Raw genomic sequence first — 23,713 nt, forward strand, 5'->3', positions numbered from 1 at the left:
GATGGTTTCTATCATTTAAGGTCATTCTTATCACTTTTATGTATGTTCAAGTGTATCTGAGAAATATGGTTTTGGTTAATTATTAGCTGCTATATAAAAAGGGTAGGGGATAAGATGGCAGCATTGGAGAAAGCGTCGAGGTGTTGTCCATCTTTATGTACGGTTATATTTAACGTGTATTCAGCCTGATAATCATCTGAAGTAACTTTTATTTACCTTGAAAATTACTGTGAATTATGGCTTATAAAAGGATCCTGTCGATATAATGTTAATTGTGTTATCATATCATATTACCACAGTGATATTTATGTTCTTGTTGTTAACATGTTGTTAGAGACTGGAATAGAAAGCATCTGTTGGATCAGATACTGACCTTGTTAAGTGAACTGTTTAGATGTGACCAGTGTTCTGAGTGTGATCAGAACACTTACTTTTCTTTGTCATATGCAACAGAATATCTTTGCATTTTGGACTGTTGATCAGATAAAACAAGCAATCTGAATATGTCACCTTAGGCTATGTGAAATTCCAATGGTCACTATTTTCTTACATTTTATAAACAATATGATTAATTGACCAATTGAGAAACTAATTGTCAGATTACTCAATAATGAAAATAATAGTTAATTAAAGGCCTGAATGTTTGAATGTCTGTATTGCTTTATTTATCACTATAAGGCCATGTACTGGATATTAGGAGAGAGGAAGTTGGGTTGGTGCATTTCCACCTTCCACCATAAAATGTGATCAATACACCAGGTGCATTTCATGCAAATCTAAAAATCCACTCTAAAACATACCACTGTACATACATGAGTTTCTAGGTCTATCTGGTGATTTTCAGCCACAGCACAGCCACAATAGGGTATAGTGACAGGAAGATTTTCAGCTCTCTGAAAAGTCTCATAATTGAAGGGAGAGGGTATTTCTCTGGACTGACCACAAATCTGGCCTGCAAAAGCAAACATAAATATTTCTCCACCAGCAATAGCCTGAGTGATGCAGAGAAGCAGTGCAGCTGTGACATGTCACTTCTCTTGTAACTTGAAAAGCTTTTATTGCTGTTGACCCATCCAGCCACAGTAAGAGTCTAACCAACAAGTTCAGACATTTCTGTAGGTCGTGGATCAACACGATTCACAAGTCAGGGCAGCTTCAGCCTTATCAACACAGTATTGGCTGAATCCTCTGGCTAAAAGTTGAACTTCTTCATGACATCCTTCTTTCCCTTCACTGACCTCGATGTCTGCCTCTTGATGCCCAGGTGTTGTAGCCTGTGGTGTTGGCTCCCGGGAGCCTCCTGGTCAGTCAGACAGACAGACAGACACTCCTCTCTCCATATCCCTCTATTTCTCTGTCACGTGCTTCTCTGGGACCATCTGGGCTTTATATAAGACCACACATGCCCCCACCCCGTCTCTCCTTCTATTTGGTTTGCAACTTTCTTCTCTTTCCAAGGTCTCTTTCGAGTCACAGCTGACTTCACTGCAACTCATGTCTCTGTCTGTCTGTCTGTCTGTATCTCTGCTTCTGCTGCTTCAGGACTATGTTAAAATTAATACAGGAGGCAGCCTATTAGCCAGATTTAGAGCAAGACACATTGATTTTGGTGACAGATCTATGAGTTGAGAGGACTTAGTAACCTGAGACAATGTTTCACAGTGATTTATTGTTCCTCACAAATTGCCAAGTTCAGCAGGGATCCTGCAGGTATGTTTGTTTTGATTACTGTCAAGAAGTGTGAGACTAAATGACCAAGAGAAAGGTGGTCATGTAAGTTCATGTCTATTTTTCACAGCTTCACATTTTTCACACTGAAATATTCTTTATCAAATTTTCTTCCTGATTTGTTTCTCATTAGCCGGGGTCTCATCATCATTTTTGGGGCCAGCTGCAACATTCATCACAAACACTATAAAATATTCTCGCTGGCAGCAGTTCAGTAAACTAGCGATTCGCAAATCTCTAATCATAATCTCACAGGTTTGAAGTCCAACAGTCTGTCAAACAGCCGTTGACAAAACACAGAGTCACTAACTCTCCTCTGTGCTAAGCTCATCTTGAAAAAGACTGCCAGCTCAGTGCTGAGAATGTGAATGCCAGGAGAAACGCTGATCTGTGTTGTGCAGGCTCAGACTGAAAATGACATAAGGCAGGATCACTGCGATTTACCCAAAAACGTGTCACTCTACAAAGGCCTGCAGGTGTAATGTGATGGGGAATTAATGCTCTACCTTTTGTAGGTGGGGACGCTGAATGTACAGCTCTTCAAAAAAACTACAGCTGAGTTTCCCTTGAGCTACAGCATGCTCTCAAATTCTTACTACTCTGATAGCTGCTCATTGACAACAAGAACACAACTAAGTTGTACCCTGTGATAAATGTGAAAAGGTATGACTGTGAAAAAGGGCATTGCAGAAAGAAACAAAGTCCATTTTGTTCCTGAACAGATTCATGTCTACAATTTACACTGTTTAACACTGTCACATCCTTATTGTACATAGACAGACAGTCCCACTGTGACACCTAATATTGGAACCTCAGAGCACTGTTAGAATGTGCACTGGTGTCAACCTCAGCCTTGTTATTTTGGAAAGTGAATTACTGTTGCTCTCACAGCAACAGTAACTCAATTTTATCCCAGATGCACTTTTCCCTCCTGTGTTTCCTCTTGACGCTACCATCTCTCATCCTCCCTTCTCTCACAGTCCAAAGAGAGCACTTCATCTTTGTAGACAAACACACACACCATTGCAGGACATACACACAGTTTCACATACTCATTTCCATACACACACAGGACTATTTTGACAGACAGCAGCACAAACCGTTCAAAAGACCTCTCCTGACAGCTGCAGCCATGTCTGTGAGAGACGCTGTCTGGAGTGTAGGAACAGCTACTCACTTACTTTCATCTTAGGGCAACACACACTTCAGGTTACTACGTTACTTTCTTTTATTTTCCTTTTCTTTGATGATGATCTTTGAACTTAATTTAAGTTTGGACAGCATAAAAACGGGAGTGAGATGTTAGTATAGTACAACACATTAGTATTTCTCTTACACCCCGTATTATTTCCATCTCTCTCACACACTTAACGAGGTTATCTTCTCACCGTTTAAAAAGGTGCAGAGCTCTGCAAAGCCCTATTAATCTCTCCACAGAATACGATTTATTAAGATCATGCAATTGCTGAGTGTGTGTCGTTTCCTGTCAGAGAGAATTTTATTTAGCGACACCTCCTATAGAGCAATGGCATTTTACTGGCAGCTCACTGCTTGGGGAATCTGTCTCTGTCTGCACATATGTAAGTCTCAAACACAGTTTAAGTTGCTTTTTTAAGCAAAAACTTCTGTCATTATATGAACATCTTGGGCAGCTAATGTTTGTTAGTTGTTGTGCAAAATGTGTCCCAAAGAGTCATATATAACATTTTGGAAGAATTTAGCAAGAAAAACAACGTGATAAAGAGGACTTCCACACTAAGTTAAGATTGTGATATTTATATACCAAAGGTACTTCTCCATATGTACTCCTCACACTTGATTTCCACAGTTAATTACCTGCTTTCATTGAACATGTCTATGATGTCTCACAATTAGTCTGTGAATACTGTGCTGAACGCACAACACCATACACACAAAAGTGTCTACACCTGCATATATAGATTCATACACAAATACACACACACACACTCAAACATTTGTGCTTAACTGGCATTTCTAGCAATGGTCATCAGTATTTTCAGCTCCATCTATAACAAGAGTGTGAATATTACAGTCTGTGAGTGCTACAAAATATATGTTAATGGACATTATTAATAATATGATTTTTTCCTGACATAACTAATTTTGTTTTCAGCTACAGAACAGTTTTATGTAGTTCACATTTAATGACAAGAACCACATTACTGTGTAATTAAAGTCCAGTATGTCACTCCATGACAGAGCATACAGACACGGGTTTATGAGGGAATGGTCAACAGTTCATTCAGTAGTTTGGCTAGCACACAAAATAAACACACTTTAGAAAATCTAAAAATAAGGGGCCTGTTAATGGCTTGTACTCTGCCCATGACTTCATGGGTAACATTTGGGCACAATGGTGTTGTAGGTTAGCCATATTCAAAAAGAGTTGAATGAAGAGCAAGTGCTGCTGGGTGTAGATCTACAACCTTGATTCAATGCCTCTTGGATAACCTTGACCTGGATGACTGAGAATCTTCACAGAAAGAGGTTGGCAATGTTTTAAGAAAAGAACATTTAAGCTTTATCCAAGAACCCAATATTACCATTCTTATGATGCCTTTAAACTGCAATGACAGTCCAGTAGATAAGAAAACTCTCATCATTACTTTCATGAAGTGTTGCTGGGACATTTAACTGTGGCTATATTTGAGTTGCTAACTAAACATAATGAAATAAGAAATATAACATTTTTACTGTCATGTTCTGGCTCACACATTCCCCCTGTCTGTGTTTGAGTCAATTCTCATTTCAGGTAGCAAATGGGGGTGGGGGGGTGGCTGGGATAAGAGAGACCATGAGAGACAGATCACACCTGATCCAACAACAATCATGTGTACCCTTAAATAAACTGTGTTGTGTAATACACTACCCCGTGACATTAATTTATTGTGGATAAAACAGGCCTTAATAAGCTGTGGTCACAAGGCAGGAACACAAATTCTAGTTCAAAAAATGTAATAAATATCTCTGCTGTTGGCATTAGAAACTGGTATGTGATGTCAAACTGGGAAAAAGAAGGTGACGCAGGAAGGCGATATCACGTCAGGACAGACTGGAGACATCTGTCCAATCACTGAAAGAGTGTGTGTCTGGGTCTTCGGCCCTGTTCAAACTGTATATCTAGATTGTGACTGGATCCAGTTGTAGTTTACACCTGGCTCAATTGATGCTATCTTAAAGAATTTGCATCTTCTGCTCCAAAGAAAAATGTATAACTTTAATGACGGTGACACAACTAAGGATGAGAGATGTGGTGAAATTCAGATATCACTGAGTGTTTGGCAAATCCGCTGTGTTTGCTATACTATCTGCAAACTGGAAAGTTGACATGTAATGCAGTCAGGAGCTCATTTGCATTTACACTGCTCGATACACAGTATCTGAACATTGCAGCCACAGCATTCCAATCTCAACTCAGTCCTAGTGCATTTAGGTCGCATGAAGGGGAACAGGTCCACAGTTTATTTGATGTCTGTACTTAAAACAGACAAAGTCATGAGAGCCTGATGACAATTAACAATAAAGAGCAGAGGAAGTACTGCCTATGTCTCTCTGACAGGAAATTGGGGTGAGCGCATGTTATTCAACTTTCCTGTGAGACAAGCCAAAAACATGTTATTTTGTAGACGTTCCTCAGCCAATAATAAGACCTCAGTTATTCAAAGTGGCACACGTAATCTCCCTCGCTTCACCTACGCAGAGTTTAGTAAACATGTCTGTCTGCAGTGACTGAATCCACTCGGCTATTATGGGACAAAAAGCCCACCGGATCCCCCCAAAAACAGGCCGCTCAAAGCTCTCTTTATGAGTGGGCTGTGAGGTGAGAGTAATGGGCCTAAAGACAGTGTAGACCGTGGCTTCTCAACCTGCTACCATTGGGGCCACATACCAAAGGATTCCATTGGGCAGGGATTGAATAAATCCCCCTCCACGGCTGATTAATTGAAACCAATGGATGGGGTGTCAGGAGGAGGAGAGAGGAGGAGGAGGAGAGACAGTCCAGCCCTGCAAGATGAAGGGTGGGATAGATGGCTGCCCAGAAGCTAGGGGTCACTCGCAGGTTACAGGTCACTTCATACATTCAAAAAAATGCTCTGTTGTGTGTTGAGCATCCTCAGTTCATACTGGGCACTACTGATATACTTGTGTTTTTTACTTTCAAGTACACTTGTTGCTTGAGGTCTGCCACATTGTGCAATTAAGCATTTGTTAATCTATGTGTACACATTGGTAAAAAGCAAGTAATTTACAGGTCTTACATAATGTGATTATATGTGAAAAGATGCTAGGTAGACAGTAGTTCACACCCTAGTTCCTTTCTTGTTTCTACAGAGCAGAGAAAGTTACAGAAATGGTGCCACGTATCACTCCCTAAACTAACACCCATCTGACAAGCACTTCTGTGTAGTGTACTGGTTTTTTAAACCATCAGTATGCTTCAGTCAAAGGTTGACCCTCAGAGAGCATCTGAACCCCCTTCCCTAAAACTTTCCAGTGTGTTGGGCTATGTATGACAAGTTTTGTAACTTTCTGAAACATCAATCTGATGTGTAACACCAAGCGCAACACCATGAATTTGTGGATAGATTGTATGTATAAAAGAATTCGTCAAGAATTCATCAGCCACCAACCCCCACCCACCCTTACCGCAGGCTTTTCACACCACCTTGAGTTTATTTCCATTCAGAACAGGCACAAATTCTTTTGGTTTTAAAGATGTGAGGATGACACTCTGTAAGAATCGTTTGTCTGAAGCATACTCAATCCTTTAGTTAACCTCAAACACCTTGTCAAACACTTGGCATTAAAAAGCATTTATGGTGATCACGTGGGCAGCAATAACAGCATCCAAAGATGCATCCAAAACCCCAAAACACAGCCTGTGTGCAAAACAACTTCATAGCTTCTCTCTTTCTGTCACTCTGCATTATCATGACTCTCACTGTGCTTCCAACTTTTCTGATCTCATGTGAGTTTTACTTGGCTGTTTCATCCAGTATGCAAATAACCACCAAAATGCTCTTGTCTAGCTGTATGGCTTAGGACCAATTCAGTCTCTGTTTAGCAACATTTCCACATAACTGCTCTTGGGGATGTGAAGTCTGATCATAAATAGTCACTGAAGAGGCATCTGAGATCAATTCCGATACCCAACCTGCAATGCAATCCATTCCAACTGGATCTAAGCACAATGTCTACTACAGACATTAAACACTGTGTTTGAAAAGGTTGTTTATCAGTCAGTTAAGAAAGATAGTTCAGACATTTAACAAAAGGTCAGTCTGCCTGCATGTCACTTGTAAAGTGATTTTTGAGCAACAACAACATGGCTGTAACAACCGCCCTGCAAGTCTTTGGCAGGCAAGTTTAGAATTCTCAAGCACAAACACAAAACAAGTCTATCACCATTTATCATGAATGGTAGTTGATGCAGCTGAATTTAAGTCAGTCTACGTAAGATACTGGTGGTCCATGGTTACATTAAATTACTGTTACATATTAATCATTACATACCACTGCCACTAGACCAAACAAAGCACCTTTCAAAACCCCAAATATACCATCCAGCTCCTTACCTTAACATTATTTGCCATTGTGAGGAATGTGATGCAAAAGCAGCATCAGCCCCTCAGATATTCCCAACAGCCTAATGACTGACTGACCTCTCTATCTCTGTGATACTTATAGTGCTAAACTTACCAGGCTGAAATCCTCAGATGCCTTCCCAGGGGGGAGGGGAAGAGGGAAGGTGTGGACATCTTTGTAAGAAAGAAAGACTGGGGGCAGGGTTAAGAAGGGCCACCAAGGGCCACCAAGGGCCATGAAAGGAGGGTGAGGTTAGGGTAAAGTGCAAGGGGTGGGCATTTGATATCAGAAATCAACAGGAATTGAAACCTTCCTCCCCCTTTTTTGAATACATAATTATACTATACGAAATGCAGTACAACAATAAATCACAGTCTATAAGTATTGTATTTGCATATAAAGGGATGCCAGGCATAAGAAGGAACACACAAAATAATGGGAAAAGACGGGCAAGACCAGACAAACCAGACTGATGGAACATATTGTACACTGTTTTTATTATTCATACTCCATCATGGCACAATCCCATGTTTTTAATCAATAGATACAAATAACGTGCCCCGAAATACCAATTGGCAAAACATGCAATGACTCATTTTCTATGACATGCAAAAACCAGGTAATACAGTGTAAAGTCCTTCATAGAACCCACATTATCACACATTTTATATACTCATATTATCAAGCCTCTATGTTTGGTAGGGGGTCACAAGGAGAATATCTGAAATCCTTAGCCTCAGTATTCCCGTATGTCCCGTCATTGCATTACTTGTCAAATCATTCATAGGTCCATTCAAGGTATCCATAACTCAGTGGCTCGGTCTATTAAAAGACCATTCAAATCTAAAAGGTAAAAGGTTACTGCATCTTTGAAAAACAACATTAGATACTATGGTCTCCCTTTCTACAATACCGTTAACACTAATCCCTTATTCAACAAATGACTCCAAACAAATATTGCAAGTATTACTATTCTTCTCAGTTTATTTCTTTTTTCCTTCTGCTCGAACAAACCTACGAGAAACTTTCCTGCACTGACAAGGACATGAGTGTGTGAGTTTTTACATGTGCATACGGGTGGGGACAGGTTTATGTATTCATTTATGTGTGTATAGATTATCCTACTTATGCATGTACGTGAATATATATGTATGTGCTACGATCAGAGAGTTTTATTTTGGGAAACATTGCCTGAGATAATCACTGTGATGATTCCACGATTGTCACTGGATTTTCAGTCCTGTCTGTGTATGCCAGCTACATGCAAGATCCATGTAAATACCATACCTATTATTATATTTTTGGTACCCACAGGACCAATCTGTTTTGACAGTTTCTTTTACCGTCTGTTTTCTGTGAGTGCAGGATGACAACACCCTGTTTGAGCATCATGAAGATAATCTCCCAATCCAATTCAGAAATAGGCTGTTCTCTAATAAAACAATGGGATTACATGAGCGCGAGTGAACAAGAAAGATGGGAAGAGACAGGCTGAAATAGAGACAGCTACTGAGAGCTCTTTGAGAGAAAGACAGAGCGACAGAGAATGAGCAAAAAGAGTTAGAGACAGAGGGACAAGAAACAGCGATGGTTGATGTGCGCAGACAGGCGGGCAGGTCTAGCTGGAACCCACTGCAGCCGTGTGCACCCACCCATCCCCCCCCCCACGTTTGTTCACTCATTTGCTTAACAAGTTCATTTGTGCGTGGGCCTTCATCGGGTATGGCTGTCAAGTGATGCGCGAGACTGGCCTGCGGAACTGTTGGCCTTCGCAAGCTGTTCACCTGCATCCCTCCCATCCATGCACACACACACACACACACACACACACACACAAGAGCACATGTATTTCAGTTTGCACAAGAGCACAGACATCCAATAAGGCCAGTAGTGTGAGTAAATGATGTGTGAATACTGGATTCAAGCTGGAATATTTTCACGATATCAGGTGCACAACTGAAACTGTTTGGTGACTTATTTTGCTGATTGTAGAGCTGAAATAATGGATTAATGAATTAGTTAATAAACAAAGAAAATAATCATCAATTACTAATCAATTGATGTTTAAATCATTAATCAAGAAAAATGCCAAATATCTCCTGGTTCACGCTAAAATATTTGCTGTATTTTTGTAATTTCTGTGATAGTAAACCACATATACTTGGGTTTTGGACAGTTGGTCCGCCAAAAACGAGCAATATGAAGATGTCACATTGGAATTTGTGATGGTTATATTTCTGTATTTTCTCTAAGGAACCTGGGAGGTGATACGGAGAAACCTCTAATGTATGTATGCAGTGTAATAGTTGGTGATTATGAATACATGTTTTGCATCCTCTTCTCTTACAGTGGGAAGCAAAAGCCTTTGATGTAGTGATTCAGTCAGTTTGAAGAAGAAGAAAGAACTTTTTCAAGCAAAATAGTCCAATATCCTAAACAGCTAAAACCCAAAGTCTATAAACATATCTCAGTCCAAGATTGCTTTGTTTGCTTTTGTTTTTTCAATGACACCACCCAGACTCCATATTTCTGACATGTTATAATTCAGTCAGAATCAGATCAGATTGATTGATTGGAAACAATCATTAGTTTTAGTCATAGTTGATTTTTGAGTTTTGTTATGGGAACATTTTCCTCTCTGGGGCCAGCTCTGACAGGAAGTCACAATTATTTAATGAAGCAATTACATGAATTACAGGAACAATTCTCTAACAGAGTTCCTCCTGTTTTACTAAATTAATTTCACAATACAAATTGTAACTGCTGCTGTGATGGATGAGTTATTGATATTTATTTTATCAGCTTTCATATTCTTTTTTTCAAATACAAACATCAGACTCCATCATAAATCTATTCTACATCTCTCTTGTTTGTCCCTGTTTTTCCTCAGTGTTTTAGCCCTCTTCACTTGAGGCAGCATTAACAATCATCATCTCTGTGGAGTTGCCCTCAATCCTCAAACTGCAAGTGTGCTTCAACAAGAGCATGCAAAACACACACACACACTTGACCACACACATGCAGCCTCGACAAGCATTATCAGCCCCCCACCCCCCAGGTTTTTCCCTGCTAACACAGTGAGCATGCTGCCTCAACGAGCCTCATCGTCAGCTCTTTTCTCCCCTGGTTTTTTGCTTCCTACAAATCCATGACAAAGCTGATGAATAAGCCTCATCAGCCTTTTCTCCTCACCTCGTTTTCAGAGTTTTGCTTAAACTTCACCCTCTTTCGAGAAGTCGCATCACTGCACTGTAAATGTGAGGCAAGCAGGTTAGAGCAGTATCTCACATTTAGTGACACTAACAGTTTTTGCAAACAGTCCCTGACTCATACAGATGTTTTGATCAGAATGTGCTCTGATTTGGAATTAATCCTTGATGCGTATGCTGAATTATAACTATACCCTGGAATGTCTGAAATTCAAAAATTGATTTAAGGTCAACTATTGATGCTATCTGTTTCTCATTTATAATAAAGTAACATAAGTGAAATGCTTGTATGAAATGAAGAATGTGGCTAGGATCTGTTAAGATTAGGTTAAAATGAAATGGTGTTGTGACATTGTCTAATAAAACCCAGAAATCAAACAACAAATGAGGACTAATCAAAGAAAGTACTACGTGAGCACATAGTAACTCCAGAGAATAGCCTGCAGTAAGTTGGTCTGTAGTATGAGAAAAGCTGCCACAGTTTTAAGACTTCAAAAACAGGTCCTCTAGCAGAGGATTTTTAAAAAAGTGACTCAGTATGTTTACATGGCTATTATGGTGCTCTTTGTTGATAATTATATGTATTTGCACCTATAAACATCATATCCTGTTTTCAGAAACCTGGATATGTCCAAATCATCGCAACCTGAAGAAAATGGGATACTATGGTATGTGAAGTTCTCTTCTGAAAAGACAGGTGAATACTTTAAATGTCTATTACATGTATCAGACCTAGTTTGTCATCTTTGACCCTGCATATTTACAGTAATTGTGAGCATTTCAGTTATGATTATATGGCTGAATTTAAACACTTGAAAGTGAATGCAGTCTGATCATTCACATACCTGCCCAACACACTTTGTTGTGAAGTTGTGTATGATGGTTTCATTGTGTCTCGAGATCTAATCAAACAATCAGGTTGCCACCACAGACGGGTCAGCCACCTTTCAAAAACCAAAACCCCAAAATAAGACCAAAACTTTAAATGAGACTTGTCACAGGCAAGTTCTGATGGACTGCAGACAGAACCAGCACATTATATCACAAATGTGGTAACAAAGAATTAACTGAAATATGGACACACGCAGTATAGTATGCTGCACATGACAAGGATTTTGCTAGTTGCTGGCTGAATAAACAAAGACCTATTCACTGAGCATGTCTTCATGTATAGGTGTCATTTCACATCATGTAATACTGGATTTACTGAATTGGATCAGCTGCAGGGAAACAGCAAACGCAGCACAGCGGCATGTACATAACATAAACTGAATGTCATCAAAAGATGAACAAATACTATCTATCTTGAATCAGTTTGTGCTTAGAACAATCTGCAGTCCAATGCAGTGATGAATGCACAGACTTGTATATTGGTGAAACTAAACAACCACTAAACAAATGCATGGCTCAACATAGGAAGGCCAACTCCTCCAGTCAAGACTTGAGTTTAGCAGTTTACCTACTCCTGAAAGAAAAGGGACACTCCCTGCAGGAGAACAATATACATAACGTAACCATCCCTCAACAAAGGAGGAGGTCTACAACACCACTTATCCCCCACCTGCAATGCTGTCCTTTCATCCCATCCCAGGAGATTCAACAAATATTCACACTTGGCCTCAAGTGACTCCAACAACTCTAATGACTGTCGTTACAAGCCAAGAGTACTAGCAAACCATGTGATGTTAGTGACCTTGATAACAACCCTACAGAGGTGAAATACCTGGTTCTCCCCACTAGTCAGTCCCTTGAAGTTAAGTTGCCTTCAATTCAACCCTTTTTGAATAGTTCACAGTCAGTTAATATGGCCTGACTTTGAAAAAGAGCACGCAATTCGTGACAAGGAAGAGTAGTCCAGTAAGTCAGCCAATAAAAAAACAACTAATTTCCAGCAAAAAGCTATTTGTAGGTCTGTAGGACTTTCTTCATTATTTACAGCTCTCCTCTTGGCACAGTTGTGTGTGTGTATCTGCAAGAATTAATTACGGTTGGTGAAAGTAACAGTCCCTAAATTTGCCTTTAAAGATGATAAGTTTTCATCAGAAAAACAAAGCAGCTGTGCAGGGTCTCTATAACTGACTGTGGCACATTAACCTTAACCTACACAGTCAGTGCTTTTAAATTAAAAGCCTGAGTTCATATCAGTAAGGTAGGTGAGGTGACAATGACCTTCCACATTAATACTCCACAGTGCCAAACCTGCACTTTAGCTACTCACCAGCCTGAATTTGAACTGGCTTGTTGCCATTTTCACAGAGGAAGGCAGAGCTGAATTCACCACAATGGTCCAGTTAGTTCCGGTTTGTAATGAGGACTTCCAGGAACTCAAATAAATGGGTAACTACACCAGGGTGGTACAGTCAAAGGTCAAGGGGCTCCTAAAGCAATTCAGCATTAGCACTGTCTTTGTATTAATGCCTTGCATGGAGGCAAAAATGACACTGACTTGTTTTTGGGAACCCAAATTGGTTGATCAAGAGGTGAACATCTATCACACTTTTTGGTTTCTTTCTTTCTCTTTCTCTATATCTGACTTTTTAGTTTTTTTTTGCCTCTCGGCCTGAAGTGATGACTTTAAAGGCCTGCTCAGATTTGAATATAGCCTTTATTTATGTCACTCCCAAACCAAATGGCCAAAGCCTTTAAGCTGGATAATGCTCCCCTTTGCCACTGAAGGCTATGGGCAGTTCATCTATGCCATGACCCTAACATTCTTGAACAGGGTGTTATTGCCTGAGGAAGGTAACTCTAGCTGGGCAACTAATCACTGTCTCACCCACCCATATAAGCACTTTACTTACCATTACTTCCTACATATTTTTGGAGTTTATGTAAGGATGACAGGAACCTTTACATACACACATATACACACATACTTAGTAGATACTTAAAATTTGGGTCTTTTGCTGACATAAAGCATGTAAACCCAATGAATAAGTCCCTTGAGAGAGTAAGATTGCGGCACCCTGTTTGGCTGCGGCTGCACGGGCTCACGACAGTTTCGGATTTCCCGATCAAATTACTCTGCCTACGACGGCGAAAATAGTTTATTTAATCCATACTGCTGCTGCTAAAATCGCCATACAGCCTAAAAATCCTACTGTACATATCTAATTATTTATGTATATTTATTCATATTCTGCTTACAAATTTTTTCACAAACATTTACACTGCACTGAAACTAAGTGTCTAAGTCTAAGTCTAACCCTCCAAATATCCTGATGATAATGAAAGAGCAGTAACAGCTGCTGCCTCCACTCCGTGTTGTGCAGTGGGGCACTGGGTTAAAGTAATGTATGACTAACCTATATTTTGTCATGTTTTGTCACTGTTGTTTTGACTGCTCTGTCAAGCCTGACAATTCCCACTATTACATTCTTTTTCCAGCTAAACAGGAATGACTCTAAATTATTATCTTAAAATGGAAAAAAATGACATTGCTCTGATAGATACAATTAGATAACAGCCTTCCATTGCAATATGAGCTACAGCAAAATGTTCAGTGTTGAACCACTTCAAGGTCTGACCCCTTTAACCCCAGACAGAGACAGCCTCTTCTCTTTGCCTCCAGCAGTCGTCTGAAACTCTGTCATTTTTAGTGCCCCCATGGTGAGAAGCACATTCTGAGGATGTGATCCCACAATTTCTCATTTCAGTTAACTTATTTTGCTGCTCTGTGCTTCTCTGAGCTAGTTACTTATTTTACTCAGTGATCATCACATATGCATTTTGAATCAAACACTATACACCTTCATTCAAATCATATAAGGGGATTTTCATTTCAAAATATACAAATATAGAGCACAGCTACAAAATATGTATTACCACTGTGTAATATACTGCTTCCAACATAGTTGCATTTCAACATCTCATATAATTTGTCGGTGATAATTCTCAGGTACTGAATCACTATTGAATTCACAAGAGTGTTTCATAGTTGGGGAGAGATTTCAGGTGTTCATGGTTCTGAAGGTGTAAACCCTGTAAAGTTGGAGCTCTTTCGAGGTAAAATTGACACTGAACTTGGCTGGAAACACTGATTTTATGAGATATAACATGCTAGTTAGTGAACTTCCAAGGTCTGACTTCTTTAACCACAGGCAGAGAAAGCCTCTTCTCTCCTCTTTGCCTCCAGCAGTTGTCTGAGACTGTCATTTTTAGTGTAACAGTGATACAGACTGCTGGCAGTAGCCTTATATTAAACAGACAAATATGAAAGTGGTACAAATCTTCTCATCTTTCTCATACAGAGTATACCTACACAACTGTCAAACTATTGCTTTACGGAGAGCAGTCAACAATGATTCCAAAGGAGCATTTCAGTAAGAAAAATCACAAAAAATTCTCCACAGAAACAAGTGAGTGAGACTTCATGGGTCATTCATAGTATTTAGAGCCATCTGCTATATGAAACTTAGCAACAATATGACTCAACTGTCCTGTCATATTATTCAGGAGACTCCTGTGTTTCAGTGCTGAGGAGCATTAAGTATATAGCTACAACAAAATGTTCAAATTGGATTCAAATGGGGAGAACACTACAAACAGCTCCTTCAGTTTTCTACACTTGACTTGCATATCCACACCCATTTATGCACACAGCAGGTGAGTAACATTTCCTTCCATCCTTCATCCCTCCTATCAGCTACCCAGCTCTGCTCTCTGCAGGCTAGTGAGCTTCAGCTTTTCATCCACCTCTCATGTCAGCCATTATCTTCCATTAATTCCTCTAACTTATCCATCAAGCTTGCATCTATTTGTCCACCCAACCGTGCATGTATTGTCAGTTTGCTGTGTGTGGTGTAGTATGACTGTGTGCTTCTGCAAGGCAGCTGTGAGCCCGGAAGCTTAACTTAGTGAAGTCAGAGAGACCGAAGGTTGGAGCCACCACAGGGAGATGGACAAGGGGTGCACACGTACACAAACACACATTCAAACGCACACTCTCTATATCTATTTCTGTCTCTCCTTTCTGTTTTCCACATGTGTCTGTCCCCTTGCTTGCTAAGCCTTGGTGCAGTGAGTAAACACAGCTACTTTGCACTTCCGCTCCATAAACTGCAACACCTGCCCCCAGATGGGCAGAGTTTGTGTGTGAGTGTGTTGGCCCCTGCTGGCTTCCTACGTTGGTTGTAATGTACCGAACTGTATATAAGCAGCTACCATGATACACATTATATATGTTATTCACAGAGAGCTAATTCCATTTTAATAAATGTCATTACAAAATATTACATATCTTTCAATATTCTTGCCAAAAGAAACAACATATGCTCCAAGAACTTAGAATCATCCTGCTAAACAGGCAATAAAACCGTGACATCCTGCAGGGCAGTCAGGCTAAATATGTCTATGTATGTACATAAACATAGACATAAACAGAAAATGTAGGTGTTGGAGTGCAACAGCGCACTGGATGAATGCCTCTACACTGGAAGAATTTGTACTTTTCTACACAACAGGCCTCATTAGCTTCTTGGCAAGGCACCCTGTGATCCAGAAAATCTGCTTATATACAAAGCAATAATTTGGGTCAGTCTGGAAAAAGCGAGTCATTTTCTTTGAGTTATGACTATGTCAGAGTAGCAGTGATCTGCAAAGACTGAAAATTATTCAAAAAGCAGTTAACTATTGCATGTAAATGTGCAATTGTAATAAAAAACTTGTAGTACCCAAATATTTGGACAAAAAAATCATGAAATACTGGATAATTTCCTATGACTACATGAAGTCAAAGCAATGACAGAGCAATCAGAACTGTTGTCTGGATATGAAAATGTTATCAAATTTGATCATTTCTTTCAGTAAGAGGATGTCAAAGCCAATCACCAGTGCTCACTTAGCAATTACCACATCCATCCAAACTCCTTATTACTCCAATTATTAGTCAAGCATGCCTTGAAATCACACATGACCTCAGACTTTTGTCCCAACCTGGAGAGGTCAGTCTACTGCTGAGAGGAAGGATGTGACCCATGAAATGACAGAGGGAATGAAGGAATGGGGTTTTGATTGGAGTTGGGTTTTTTTTCTTTCAGAAAACTACTTTTGAGAGGATATTGGGTGATTTAAGAAATGGGAGAAGTATCACAAAGATCAAAGATCACAGAAATGCTTGTGTGGAGTGAGAGGTGGGGTGCTAATGAAAGCAAGAGTACAGAGCAAATTTCAAATGTAAAGTACTTACATATTTTGTAAACTTTAAATTTATATATATTTAAATTAAACTAGAAATCATAAATCAAATAAATCAGAAATCAAACCTGACCAAAAAAAAACAAAAAACAAACAAAACAAAAAAAAAAAAAATGGAAGTCAAACTGTCTGTAACCTCAAAGCAATATTGAGAAAAAGAAACTCACTAGTAAATAGTTATTGCAGTAAACCACATGTTCTCCAGGACCTTGTCATATTTCAAGTGAAAATAAAATGAAAATTGGACAAAATGTGAATTTGAAGTGAAGCTGTATATAAGCTCAACAATTAGCATTTTGGCAATACTTCTTACCACTGAATCATTTGCACATCAACCACAATCAACCAGGCTGTTATTAGAGAACACTTAACTACAGCCTGCTAAGGTGCTTTTTCCATTTTAATCAGTATTTCATTTTATCAGCACTTCCTTTTTTCTCAAATTTTCTCTAATAGTTTAAGATAGAACTGTACTATTTTGGAAGAGGCTACTCATTTACTCCTCTTCTGAGGACTTGGTTTGGCTGTTAAGAGAGATTAAGTGTGTGTGTGTGTGTGTGTGTGTGATCCTGGTATTAGTCATGTTGTGGGGACCTAAATCTTTTTAAACAGTCACATTATGGGTACTTGTCTTTCTTATGAGGACAAAAAGCAAGTCCTCATAACATAAGTCATTAAATTTTATGGTGATGACATGTTTTAAGGTTAGGGTAAGATTTAGGTTAAGGTTAGGTAAGTGTCTCAAGTAGTAGGCAAGGTAGGCAAGTAGTAGTCATAGTTAAGGTTAGAGTGAGTCTCCAGGAGATTAATTTAAGTTAATGTGATGTCCCCTGAAGTCATGGAGATAGGACTGTGTGTGTATGTGTGTTTGAATGAGGAGATACAGTGTGAATGAGGAGATAGAGTTTGCAAGCGCTGAGCTTTATCAGCTCAGTCCGCACCTGAGTCGACCCACAGTAATCAGCCTGGAACTGCACCGACCTATAGGGATTTCTCCTGAACCTCCTGATTACCACTCCATTACCACTGGGGAACTGTTACAAGAAACCAGCAATGGAAAGTGGCACAAATACAATTTCAAGGCATAGATTGTTTTTGTGCTGTTTTCTGACATCGAGACAGTGCAGCGCTACTTACAGACAATATGACAAGCCATGATAAGAGGGAGAGTTGTTTAGATGCACACAAGTAGAAAAAGGTTGAAAATGCAAGGCCTGGCAAAACAAGATTAATTTACAAATGGTTTAATTTAATTTACAAACAGGTGTTCTAACTTAGCTTTTAAGACTGTTTTAATACCCATAAGAATAGGCAGTATAGATATAGTCTTTATAGACAGTTTCAACAATGTTTTCTGTCCAACAGTAACTATTTTTTTTTTTCATTTTATAGCAACAGTTTGTACAGTGTAACATAGATTTCTCAACCCTGCTGAGACCTGTCCAGTCCTGACAAATTTAGCTCAAATAGTGAAGTACCTCACTTACATGACTGATTTGACAAAGCGATTTCTGTTTCAGCAGAGAGGAGGTACACATGCAGGGCAAACAGGTGCTTTCATATCGATAACACAACCTCAGCTGATAATACAGACAAGACACTTGTGTTTGACAGGAACAAAATTTCATTTTAGACTACTTTCCCAGACTGCCTCAAAATTGAAAGCACCTGGCTTTGTGATTTGTGGTTTGGGATATAACATAAAGCTGTGTTCTTCTCTAATTAAAATACACTTATGGTTTAAAATAATATGGTTCAATGAGGATTAACAAGGTGTAATTATTCATATGTTCCATTGATACTGGGATCTGTATCAACTAATCACCTGAATGTGAAACTGGATCAGAGCAGTGTTGACTATATTATGCTTTTTCCAATGGCAGGGGAAAATGTATCTCCAAACAGAGACAGCTGTTGAGTGAATTAATTAACAAAGGTATTGCATGTTTTCTTCTTACAGACTTATAGAAACACCCACATACAGAATGTGTATAATTTTTTTCGGTCTTGACTGACAACTTTGCCTGTAAAAGTACAAAAAAAATCTTACCAGCACACATTGATAACTCCACTGTATGCCTCATGAGGTGAGTAAATGGTGCTGCTAGTTTGTTTGAGAGGAACTGCAAGGGCACAAGGTTTAACTGTAGAATTAAATAAACAAAATACACCCAGAAACTTTTACCTTGCAACAAAGTGATGAGAATGTGTGAAGTGCAATAACTCTCTCTAAATCTCATCACAAACTGCAGTCAGTTTTCATACATTTTTACCATTTACTGAAATGAAGATTTCATTTTACTTTTACAGGCAATTTCTTATAGTCATTGATTATGGACCAAAGTCTTCACCCATATGCACATGAAACCACTGTTTGTAATTATGTTGTGTCTACATAAGTGAACCTGTAAATACGCTTAGTCCTGTCAGTCAAAGCTTTGGGAGAAGTATGGCATCTGTGTGTGTGTTAACAAATCTAAATGGTCCAGAATGAGAGGATTAGCATGGGGACTGTTGTCAGTTGTGGATGCTGCTTTGGACACACACACAAACACACACACACACACACACACAATCTGCAGCTCTAAACATCTTCAACCTTCCACCCACAACAACCTTCCGTTCCTGAATTTTTGCGTGTGAGCAGTTTGAGCAGCTGTTGTGTTGGCGTGTGCATTCTATCTATGAAAGTAAAACTCAAAACATTTAAGCATACCCCTGTAGGTGTGTGTGTGTGTGTAAATGTGTGCGCGTGTGTGAGTGTATTTGCCTACAGAACTATAGCAAGCTGACTCAGCCTTGACAGTAACAATCGGAAACAGGAGACAAGGACTTGGCTAACAACATAAGCCGGCAGCAAGGTCGGATGCACACACACACTCGCATACACACAAACAGGCTAAGACACACACGCATACGCACACTCACACACTTTTTGTCTTTACCTGCCATAATGGAAATAACTGTATATCTTATCTTAAACAGATCAGAGGATTTAATTGTTTCAAAGTGTTTCAAAGTCAGTCGACAGTTAAAAAAAGAAAGCAGAGCGAAGGATGTATGTGCCAAAGGGTGCGATTAAAGCTGCTTGTGGAGGAGGGTGGAGGGGGGCTGGAAGGGGTGGGGGGGCATAAATATCGGCCTTTTCTGGACACTTCTTCTTGCTTTTCTACTCTGTCACTCTCTTTCACACACACGGCGGACCAGCCCACTTCCTTACCAACCCCATCTCTCACAGCACTGCCCGGACTTCCCACTGCAATTACTTATAAAAACTTTTCAGGGCCGCCACACGTGGTCGGGTTTTTAAAGAGCTGCGTCCCCCTCCTCACGTGGTGTGGGGGGTATTGAGTCGTCACAGACCCCCTGAATGATCACCGAAAAATAAGGCGGCGTAGACAATAGCTCGTCTTGATGAATTCAATTCTTTCAGGACCCTGTACCGTTGTCCCGGCAGCTCCGGGCAAAACAATCGTTGCTTTGATAGTCCAAGAAACACACACTCACTCGGTTGCTCTTAGAAACTCCCCCTAACTACTTCCGAATTAGGATCTAAAGATGATATACATCTGACCGGAACTTGGGATATGCTCGGTTTTCTTATGCCTTGAAGTCTAAGTCTTCTAGCAAGATGTTTCCTGCTGCATAAGTCGGTGTGAGGTGCTCGCTTCAGTTACGAGCAAAAAAAAAAAAAAAGAAAGAAAAAAAAACAAAAACAGAAAAACAATATGACAGCTTGAACTGACCTGGTCTGCTGTGGAAGCGGCAATGGTGTTCGACTCAGACATGATTTGATGCTGTGACCCAGTGGTGCTTCTCTGCTGGCCACTGTAGGCTCCTTCATTCACACCTTGCCTTTCAGTTCCGCAGCGAAAGAGGGGGGAGAAAACACAGTATACCCTCCCTTTTGCCCTGGCTTGATTAATGCCCGAATTACTTTCACCTCATTTCATCTGATGAAGCTCTGCTTCCTCTCCGCCTCTCTTGCTCATTCGGCATGGTAGCCCACTCTCTCTCCCCTCTCTCTCTCTCTCTCTCTCTCTCTCTCTCTCTCTCTCTCTCCCCCCTCCCTTCCCTCTGTGATTTCAGCTCAGCCTCCCCTCCATCCCTCCCTCCTTTGCGCTCTTACTTTTTACTCACCCCTCCCTCTCTTTCTCCTCGCACTCTTTTACTTTCTCTTTCTGCCCCCTTTTTCTGTCGTATTTCACCATTTCAGGAATATGCACCCACCCTCCTCCTCCTCTCCTTTGCTGTCTACCTCCCCCCTTTTTCCCAACTCCCACCACCTCCCCAAAAAAGACACAGGAGAGATCCACAGTCTTTTTCCTCTACCTCCACAATGAATGGCTCGTTGTCACTCCAGCACCTAGGCTGAATACAGAGCAAGTAAGCGGGAGAGAGAGGGACCGATGGTGGTGGTGGTGGTGGTGGTGATGGAGGGGACAGGGGGGTGTTGAACTTCTACTTTTGCTGGCCGGAGTAAAGTGGGGGGAGGTCTGGAGCACCCGTGGGCTACAGCCAAGCTCTCTCTCTCTTTCCCTCACTCTTTCTCCTAACAGATTAAAGTGAGGAGCCCACAAGTGAGGAGCCTGCACGCCTTCCACTGGACTCCCCTGTCCAACCCCCCCTCCTCTTTCTCTCTGTCTCTCTTATTTCTTCCGTTTGTTTTCAGAGGCAGCTGCTGCAACTCTGCAGACCACCAACAACTTCCCTTTCAGTGGCACTTGACTCTTCCAAATCCTCGTCCGTCTCTACACCCTGACATTGCCAATGCCCCCCTCCCCACCCGCCTCCTCTGCCGTGTCACACCGAGAGGCCGACCGAGCCAAAGCCCTCCTCCTCCGCCTCGTCCACGACATGTTCACAGAGTTACACCCTTTCAAATTCAAGCGCTTCCCTCCTGAGCCTCTGTTTTGTTGCACTCATTGTTGTGCCTGTTTGCCACCATATGGCTAATGGCTACCAGCAACAAAAAGGGCGAGGAGGAAGCGAGGAAGTGAGCGCATGAGAGAAAAAGGTAAAAGCGCATCCACAATAGGGGCGCGATTGAGAGATCAACAAAAACATCACTCATGCAGCAGACCTAGACGCCGTCTTTCAACGTGTCACTCAGCGTTGATTCTCTGACTGGATGTGGTGCGAGTAATGTCAAAAGTTGACAGGCAACTGGCGCCCAGCCTAATGGGTGTTTGATAGTCGCGAACAATGACCGCTGCCGCTTGAGTGGAGGCCCTCCAGTTATGTTTAACACGAGAAGAGCAACGCAGACAGGATGCTATTCATTTGTCTATCAATTCAGAGGATTAGAATCTCACAGGGGATCCAATAAAAGAATCATTACCATATACCCGCCCTATTCAGTGTGCTCAGAGGAAGTACTAAGGGCAATGAAAACAAGTGCTCTCAACAAGCAGTCACACATGTTGACACATTGAGAACAGACATATTATTGTTTCAGAGGTACAATTGCACATTGGCAATTACTTTCGTATTCCTTCTGCACAGCAACTGATACCCTTAGGATATTAAAGAAGCATATTTTTGACTATGTTATTTGGATAGAAATTTGTTTAGTCACTTATTAAAACTAAGCACTGGTGACGCTACATTCAGCAATGCCACTATTTTAACTACATGCCCCCGCAGCTTAGGGGGTAGTGTAGCTGTTTTCAAAATTATGTAACATTTACAGTGATGAGCAATTTTGTTGCACAGTAGCTCAACCAAACACTGCATCAGTATATTTCAGAAACAACAGCCTGCTGCCCCAGGACCTGCACCTCCTCATCTTCTGAATCAGGAGAGAAACAAGCAAACAGGCTGGTTTGATGGTCTGGAACAGGGAAGGAAACTGGCAGTCAACCTGTCCCTGAGGACACACCCAGCACTGGAGAGCTGGTCAGTTGGTTATGAGCTTGAGTGGGGTGCTGCTCATTCTCTCCTCCATTCTGTAAAAATCCCTCTGCAGGTGGGGCCCAGCAGTCAGACACTAAGGCCAAAACAGACTAGAGTCTCTGAGGACTACATAGATATATTTTGTTGTGTAATAATTAATACTACAAAATAATCATATTTATCAAAGTGTAGCCTGATACTTTTCATAAAAGGTTATTGCTGCTTCGTAGCTTCACTGGATACACTCAGTGGTTTCACCAGAATACTTCTGCAAAATTATGCCTGACTTACTGTATACGTAACTGAGCCTGCACCCCCATGGCTGATGTGCATGTCCAAACAAATCTAACTACACATCAGGGCTACAGCAGCTGCAGAGATACCACGTTGAGGCCCCATTAGAACTGTGATTGGTCACTTTGGCCTGGGTGCATCTCCTATTAACTTCTGCTGATTTCTGATTGTGAAGACAAAATCAAGAAAGTTGAAGAAAGACTCTGCATTCATCTTGATCTCAAAAACACTAGATCACACACCATATCGTGATCTAGCGAAGACACTTCGCTCACTACAATTATTGTTCTCTATTACAGAGCAAATGAAAAATGTTGACGTGATGACCTCTGATATGATTGCAAGGAAAAAAGCTAAGTTTTCAGTTGTAATCCTGAGCAGGCAAACCATCCCACTGTTCCTTTGAATTCCAAAAGGAAAAGAAAGAAGAGAATTTCTGTAAGATATAGTTTAAGTGTAACACTGCCTGATAATATAGGACCCAGTCCTCTGGTGTTGGGCTGGTGCTATCAGTGGATGAAGTCCTAAACTGAACTATAAATCTGTTTCTACATCTGACGGCACCCACAGTGGTAGTGCAGTACACTGTGATACATGAGTATAATTCCAGCTTAATACAACACAAGGCATGTAGGGCACACTGCTACTTCTAATGGCCATCCCATTTTCTTGAAAAATGTCTCACTGTCTTTTTGCAAAGAGCCGTTTACTGCAGGCTCTGACTGCTGGCAGAGCAAGCCTGGTCTGATGGTTTGCTTCTATTCAGTAGCAACACAAAACCAATG

At 40.6% G+C, this 23,713-nt stretch overlaps 1 protein-coding gene across 2 annotated transcripts in view; it reads right to left on the bottom strand.

Moving 5' to 3' along the window:
* The window catches only part of slc6a9 (solute carrier family 6 member 9), a 72,909-nt gene that overhangs the window by 22,988 nt on the left and 26,208 nt on the right, over positions 1-23,713 (bottom strand). The window contains exon 1 of one of the 2 annotated variants that reach the window (XM_018677558.1): positions 20,486-20,786. The exons of the other annotated variant lie outside the window; for it this stretch is intronic. Within the exon in view, the coding sequence (XP_018533074.1) occupies positions 20,486-20,527 (42 nt within the window). The 5' untranslated portion in view covers positions 20,528-20,786. Of the gene's footprint in view, positions 1-20,485; positions 20,787-23,713 lie in introns of those variants that run through there. 2 annotated transcript variants of the gene reach the window in all.

This window comes from Lates calcarifer, linkage group LG4 (genome assembly GCF_001640805.2).
Source record: "Lates calcarifer isolate ASB-BC8 linkage group LG4, TLL_Latcal_v3, whole genome shotgun sequence".
NCBI classification, from domain to species: Eukaryota; Metazoa; Chordata; class Actinopteri; family Centropomidae; genus Lates; species Lates calcarifer.